The 7,834-nt window shown below is 41.2% G+C and overlaps 2 protein-coding genes across 2 annotated transcripts; both read left to right on the top strand.

The window, feature by feature from the left end:
* Positions 1-543: 543 nt before the first annotated feature.
* LOC306708922 (proton channel OTOP2-like) lies at positions 544-4,025 on the top strand. Its single transcript, XM_079176894.1, has 6 exons — positions 544-992; positions 1,076-1,212; positions 1,304-1,362; positions 2,043-2,185; positions 2,284-3,146; positions 3,234-4,025. Exons 1-6 carry the CDS (start codon positions 557-559, stop codon positions 3,402-3,404), a joined length of 1,809 nt encoding a protein of 602 aa, XP_079033020.1. The 5' UTR covers positions 544-556; the 3' UTR covers positions 3,405-4,025.
* A 361-nt stretch (positions 4,026-4,386) lies between these two features.
* Positions 4,387-7,345, top strand: LOC306709958 (Golgi apparatus membrane protein TVP23 homolog B). Its single transcript, XM_079178293.1, has 7 exons — positions 4,387-4,421; positions 4,595-4,662; positions 4,743-4,887; positions 5,790-5,879; positions 6,328-6,453; positions 6,542-6,670; positions 6,756-7,345. The coding sequence occupies exons 1-7, from the start codon at positions 4,410-4,412 to the stop codon at positions 6,780-6,782; spliced, it is 597 nt and encodes a 198-aa protein (XP_079034419.1). The 5' UTR covers positions 4,387-4,409; the 3' UTR covers positions 6,783-7,345.
* The last annotated feature ends 489 nt before the right edge of the window (positions 7,346-7,834 follow it).

Here is a 7,834-nt window from a genome sequence, read left to right as displayed (position 1 = left end):
GAATATTTTGTGCAAAACACGCTGTGTTTGGTAATAATATGGTGTTATTCATAACAGTTGACATTTATGGCTGCACAGTAAACCACGGCGTTTCTGACGAGGTATAAAAACCATGCCGGCTGGGACTGCCTCTCAGGATCACACTGCATCAGGTAGGTTTACCTGAAACCTATACCTTCATTATAAGAAGGTCACTGCTTTGTCGGATTGTCAGAAGAGAATCATCTTTTTTCCCTAACAAGAGCATGCACGTTATTATATTTCACCTGTCCTGGTGTTAAAGTATTTTACCATAGATGGAGAGTGTAGATTACTTTCCTCATAGCTTATTCATGCAAACATGTTTTTTGGGGATTTTCACTCTATACAGCACTATACACATGCAAATTAATTCCCATTTGCTGATTTGAAACTCCTCTTTTGTGTCCGTGGTTTCGCTTGGGATCTGCCTTCATAGGGAGCTATTGTGGGTGTAGCTGTTAAACCTGTAACGTTTAAAGACGGAACCAGGTGCAGCAAACGACTCATTTGTGTATAGGCCGTAGAGAAGGAAAGGATGTGTTTGGCCACCGGCTACCCATGCGACTGTTTGACCCATGGCAATCCCTGTGAACCATGCAGGATGTCGGCCAAAGACAGGGAGACGGAGGAGGCCAGCCTGTCCAACAACATCAATGTGCCGAGTCAAGTGGAGAACACGTGCGAGCCCGACCCGAACATCCCTTCCGCTGGAATCCTGAAGGACAGGGGTCGAAACTGGGGCTGGATGCTGTCCGGGATCATTTGTGTGAATGTTTTGATCCTGGGCTGCGCCTTGGTCAGCGGCAGTGCCAACAACAACGTAAAGATCGGCAGCGCTGACCTGCAGATCTTCCTCATCCTCCTCCTCCTCCTCACCGCCATCTGGATGGTTTACTATCTCATCCACACGGCCAGGCAAGAAAATGCTGTTGATTACAAGGACGGCCATGCTGGACCTGTATGGCTCCGGGGTAAGTAACTGTTGCACATCTTCAGACTAAAGTGTTTTTTTTTTTATTTTCTGAGGATGTTCAAACTAAGTTTGCTCCTTCAGGAGGACTTGTGCTATTTGGATTGCTCAGCATCGTCATGGATATTTTCAAGATAGCCAGCTATACGGGCTTCCTCCACTGCGATTCTGCCGTTAAGGTTGCATTTCCTGTGGTGCAACTTGTCTTCGTAGTTGTGCAGGTAAAAATGCATATTACAAAGAACATTAATTCGTTAACTCAAGTCTTTATCATTGCAAAATGATTAATATAATTGTGCTATCAATTTGCAGACATACTTTTTGTGGATGCACGCCAAGGCCTGTGTGCAGCTACAAAGGAACCTTACACGGTATGTAATTAATGGACCACTCACTGTGTTCAACTTAAAAAATGAAACCTTCCCCTTTAGCATTTTGTGTTTTAGTTGTAGTCACAGTTCTGATGTATTACTGTCAAAATCTGACATTTCTCCTCTTTTGCAAACCTTGAAAATATGCAATTAGTACATTATTTGTATTACATGTATCTGAAAGAGTGCTGCAATCAACGGTTATTTTCATTATTGATCGTTCTGCAGATAGTTTTCTTGATTGGTCGATTAATCATTTGGCTGAAAAAATGTCAAGAATAGTGTAAGATGTTTATCACAATTCCCCAGAGCTCACATTGACATGTTTAAAAAACCCCGAAGATATTCAGATTACTGTCATAGAGGACTAAGACTAACTATTCACCTTATATTCAGTATAGCAAAACGCTTAAAGACTTAAACTATTAATCGATTATAAAAATAGTTTCCAGTTATTTTTCTGTCAACTGACTTATTGTTTTAGCACTAAACTGTAATAAGACATTTTGGTTTGAATAAACCAAATTCAATTAAAAGCAAGACTATTATTACTTGGTGGATACTGATTTTTAATGTTGCCCCTTGAATTCAGCATAAATCGGACATTAAAGCAGATCATAAAAAATACTGTTTTAGTCTGATCATTTTTTCTTTTGCTTCCCTCTTGTCTTCTAATTTAGCTGCGGGCTGATGCTCACCCTCTCCACAAATCTAGTTGTGTGGATGACTGCGGTCACCGAGGAGTCCCTACACCAAACAACATATCCCGAATATCCGAGCAACGACACCAAACTCTCAGGACGAAGCCTGTTCATCAGCAAAGGTAATAAAAGCAGATGCATCAATCAAAGCAGATATAGTAACGAGTAAAGTACCACAGCTTAATACTTCTGTCTACCTGTGGCCCGTCCTGTCTTACAGCGGGTTATGGAGACGAAACGTGCGAGTGCAGCCACACTTCATGCAGCATCTTCAAGGAGGCCTACTACTACTTGTACCCCTTCAACATTGAGTACAGTCTCTTTGCCTCAGCCATGGCATACATCATGTGGAAAAATGTGGGCAGAGTAACAGAAGAACACGATCACCACATCAAATTCCGTATGAAGGATATATTTATCGGTCCTGTGGCAGGACTTCTCTTGGTGGCGTCGGGCCTGGCAACCTTCATCGTATATGAGATGGAAATGGTGAACGGAGATATTGATGACGACCGGAAGGATAAAGCAGTGATGATGCACTTTGTCATGAATATAGTGATAGTCACCCTGATGTCCATCACCACTGTGATCGGCTGTGCCATCTACAAGGTGGACCACAGGGAGCACGTATCAGAGAAAAGCCCCACACGGAGCCTGGATGTGGGGCTGCTGGTCGGAGCCTCGCTGGGGCAGTTCATCATCAGCTACTTCACCATCGTAGCGATGGCTGCGACTGGAGCCAAAGGCTACCTGAACAGGCTCAACCTGGCCTGGGCGATCCTGATGGTGATCCAACTCGGCCTGCAGAACTTTTTCATCGTGGAAGGGCTACATCGGGAGCCCTTCCACGAGGTGCACACGATCACTGTGGTTGCAAATCCGTATGTGCTGCAGCCGAGCACCTTTGAAGGATCAGACATGGACGCAAAGCCCAGTCCGGAACTCGCAGCACACAGTCCGCACGCACACAGTCCGCACGCACACAGTCCGCACGCACACGCTGCCGCGCACAAGCCCAAACTGTTGTGGAAGAGACGGATTTTGAAGGAGGTCTGTGCGTTTCTGCTGCTGGGCAACGTCATAGTGAGTAACGCTCTCCCTTACACTCTCAAAGTTACTGCTTGAAAATTCACCACATGCTAAACCTGTTCTCCTTTCTGTCTTTAACAGCTGTGGATCATGCCGGCATTCGGTGCTCGTCCCCAGTTTGACCACGACACTGAAACGGAATTCTACGAATTCAACATGTGGGCTGCGATTGTAAATATTGGACTTCCCTTTGGCATTTTCTACCGCATGCATTCAGTCGCCAGTCTGTTTGAGGTTTTTCTGACCTCATAACGCATGCAGGAGCTCACGGGAGCCCACTGTTTTGACAATATAAGGCTGTTTTGTATAAATTGTAGTTTGTTTTGATGATTCTTTGTTGTTTCTCTCTACATTTGTGAAGTGCACGTTTGTCAAACAATGTTTCTCCTGATGTTAAAGCTCGAATATGTAACAATATAGATGTATTCAAAATATTGTCTGAAGTCAAACAATAATTGCGACGTTAATCTTTTGTGACACGTTTTATGCTTCAGCATCTGCACGCACAAGATAAAGACAAGCAATGCAATAAGTAGAGTAAGAAAATAATTGTGTCATCAATTATTATCATTATTAATAAAACATATTATTTGCAGTACACAGCTGTAGTGGTCAACCTAATTTTACAATTGTCTGACATTGTGTAGAGCAAGTGATTCATTTATTTAATCGAGAAAAGAATTGGTAGCTTAATGGATAATGAAAAACGTGTTGGTTGCAGCCCTAATCATCATCTTTTTGGGACTTTACTAGGCTCTGAATCTACTGTATCTGAAAAGGTTTTTGGGGGTAATAGATGTTTTACCTTACTGTTGATTGGCCACTATTTAAACATAGATTGTGGACATCCTACTACGTTATGTTGTTTTAATCAAAAATAATCTATGTAATTTAAGTTTTGTAAGTTTGAAGTGGTTGAAGTGGGTGCCACTTGGGTGTGATTTTGTGCAAAATACCAAAAATAAATAAATCTAATAAAAACTATGGTCACTTAATTAAACGCATGAAATAAAAGCTCTCCCATAGCTTTTGGAAGATCTTACGAGCTTGAAATAAAAGCATTTATCCACACTGGAGCAATGTAATATGACATAACTGTATGAATGTATACAAGAAGCAGAAATAGCTATTCATTTGGGCTGATGTGTTCGTCTTACCTTTGAGTCAGGCAGATTTAAAGCCACCCTTCTTCTGGGTCCTTAGCATAAGGTTCTGTTTACAACCACGTCACCAGGAAATACATCCGCAAGTTTCAACATGCTGAGACAGGTGATCGGTCCTAAATTTGACTTTTGTGATAATTCAGAAACAGCATTGGCTTCTGAATGTAGTGTAACTCGTCTGAATCGACATAAATGTGTGACTGTTGTGATTTAAATTACAAACGGATATCTGGAAGATAAGCATTAGCGTTAACTAATGTAAATATTTTACGTTAACAGGACTCGCTAGACGCTCCTCTTTTTGGGGACGATGACGGTAACATAGGAGCTAGAAAGTCCAACATTAGGTGAGAGGTGCGAGCCTACTTCGGTCCTAAGTGACTGTCCTGTTCTCAACAAACGCTTTATCATGAAATCTGTGTTTCAGACACCCTATGGTCTCCTTCTTCCATCTCTTCTTCCGAACAAGTGCCATCTTGGTCTACTTACTGTGTGACATCTTCAGCAGTCGTTTCATTGCCTGTATGGTCACCATCATCCTCCTGCTGTCATGTGACTTCTGGACCGTGAAGGTGAGCAGGTCGGGTGCATTACTAGATGTGGAAATAAATAATCCAAAATCATGCGTCAGTTTTATACTCGACACCATGTTTGTGTCGCACGAGGAGCTGCAACTAGTTTATTTTACGAGGCGGAAGTCAGCTTCAGGTTCGCAGCTTCCGGTTCTGCAGTTCTAGACCATATTGGACCAGGTCCAGATCAAAACCCACCATACTTTATGCTATATTTTAATCTGGACCTGGTTCAACTTGGTCTCCTTATAAAACACAAAGAAAGAATAACGCTTTCAGAAATCTGAAACTGTTTTTTTTAAAGACTATTTGGGATAATCTAGTCCACATTTGACTTGATTAATTATAGTGGTTTTGGATCTGGACCTTGTCAAAACAGTGGAATCTCCCCTTTTTACCTTTTCACAAATAGAATAATGCATTCACACATTTGAAAGTTCCAGACAGAATGAGAATCTGTTGCTCAGCAATGTTTGGTTCAGTTTAATATATAACTTTCCACTTAACTGTCAAATCCAAACGCTGCGATTCAGAAGCTAACTTCACACTGCGATTCATTTCAGTACCAATACATCTGAAAGTTATTGTCACAATTAATCAATCGTTTGTTTAAAAATGCCCCCAAAAAAGTGAGAAAGTTCCCACATTAATTTCCCACAGCCCAAAACTACTTTCAGTTCACAATCGCATATGATGGCGAAAAGCATCTAATCCTCTCATTAAAGAAGCCGTTCCAATAGATACAGATCAAGTTTTACTTTTATCGGCTATTTATTTTTTATTTTTTTGTCATTGAATCTCCCTCCATGTTCCTTGTTCGATTACATCTTGGGTTATTTAGTGAATATTTGGAGGTGTACGTTGTTCATGACAAATCAAAGTACATGCGCTTTCCCCCTCAGAATGTATCTGGCAGATTGTTGGTGGGCCTTCGCTGGTGGAATCAAGTGGATGCCGATGGAAAGAGCCACTGGGTGTTTGAGTCTAGGAAGGTAAGCAGAAGGTACATGGATACGTTCCTTAAAGACCCAGCGGGCATTTGCACGGAGCTCTTTCCAGCCCAAGAGAAAAATACAGCTATCTTAACAAAGGTTTGGAGGAGTAAAGACACACATTTGGAAAAACAACAACTTTTGTAAGCTAAACAGCCTCATCACATTTCATAAATGTTATTCAGTGTCTTTGGCAGCAAGCAGCTCTCTGGAAAGTACTAGAGGTTTCAGTAAATACACGGATGTTCCTTGTAACTCAGAGGTGACTGCATTCCTGTACGTGCATGGCCGTTTGTTTTACAGTGTAATGGAGCTGCGTGACCTTATTAGACAATTCAAGATAGTGTAACATAGAACGGCTGCATTGTCCTCTCTTAGAAATATCGCACGTCACCATACGGACATTGGACATGAATTTCCAAAGAATAAACCAGTTTTTTGTTCACAGACGCACAGTCTGAACACGGCGACCAGTGCCGAGTCCCGGATCTTCTGGCTCGGACTCATCGTGTGCCCCGTCTTCTGGATAATGTTTGTGTTCAGCACCATCTTCTCTTTCAAGATGAAATGGCTGGTCAGTTCAGTGCTTTCGAAAGTGAACGTCTATTCAATTTCCGCCTTTTTATTAGTTGCTAATTGTTGGTCCGTGTCTTGTCCCCCAGGCTGTAGTGGTCATGGGCTTGGTTTTACAATGGGCCAACTTGTACGGCTACGTCAGATGCAAGTTCGGTGGACAGACCAACCTGAGAAACATGGCACAGAACTATCTTGGTGCCCAGATTTTTAAACAGGTATGTGAAGAGAAATAGTACTTAACATTTTTGTCTAAACGCCGTGATGCATTAACTGTTGCATTTATATATTCTTTCACAAAAGGCAATGAAAAAGACAGAGGAACCTTGAAGTTGAAGAGGACGAACCGTCTGCAGTGTGATGGACACATTATATCCACTTTATGCCTGTTGGTCTTTTCTGTGTTTGTTATTTCACTGAAGTTTTTGATACAACTGATTTTGTATGGGGGGTTGTTTTTTTTCTTTCTCTGAAATCATTGACTGATTCATTCAGGAATCATTTCCAAACTTTCTATTAATGCAAATATAAAAACAATAGTTGCTGTTGAGAATAAATTGCATACAGTAGTGTTGACAGGGCATCAGTTCAGAGCACAGGTAGACTGATACTTGTTACTGATGTAAGGTTATTGTGAAATGTAAACTGAGTTTACCACAAAACTGGCAAAGTCCCTAACAGGCTTTAATTTATTTTAAAATAGCAGTTAAGGAGGTAATGTTGAAATTCCGGAGTCTTGATTAGATTTCGATTAAAGGCAGTTTTGTCTTTAGAAAAATGAAAGCATTATTTTTTACATTACACTTTTGTAACTTTTGACGTCTCAGCATCTCTGAATGTACTGTGTACTGTTGTGAAAGGGGCTTTGGGGGACAATAAAATATATAGAGATAGATGTGTTACCTTATTGTGCCTACTATTTAAACTAGGGGCGGGGGTCTTACTGCTGCTTTTTGTTGTTTTAATCAAACTTTATAAAATATTGGGATACATGATATTGTGCTATGGCAGGGAGAAGTTGGTAAGGTGTATAATGTTTAGTTACACGTGCCACTTGGTTGTGAGTTTACACAAACACTGGCGATTCACCCTGGACATCTCTGAAATTGTTGTTTTACAAAAACATGAATGCATAAATACAAGAATAAACTCATGACCATCACTGGACGTGTCAACATTATGTTATTAAAACCAATAGAATATATTCACCTCTCATTAGCTGTCCTTCAACAGCCTCCGTTTAACGGTGGACATAAACAGAGTTGTGAATTATGAAGCTCAACTGTTTTTATCAGGTCCAAGTCTAAAGTAATGAAGTGCAGCAGGTCACCTGTCTGCAGTGAATGATTAAACCACTAGGTGGCAACGGCAGCGCATCAGTG

Source organism: Pholis gunnellus (assembly GCF_910591455.1).
Source record: "Pholis gunnellus genome assembly, chromosome: 17".
NCBI lineage: Eukaryota > Metazoa > Chordata > Actinopteri > Perciformes > Pholidae > Pholis > Pholis gunnellus.
This window is presented reverse-complemented; position numbering and strand designations above follow the sequence as displayed.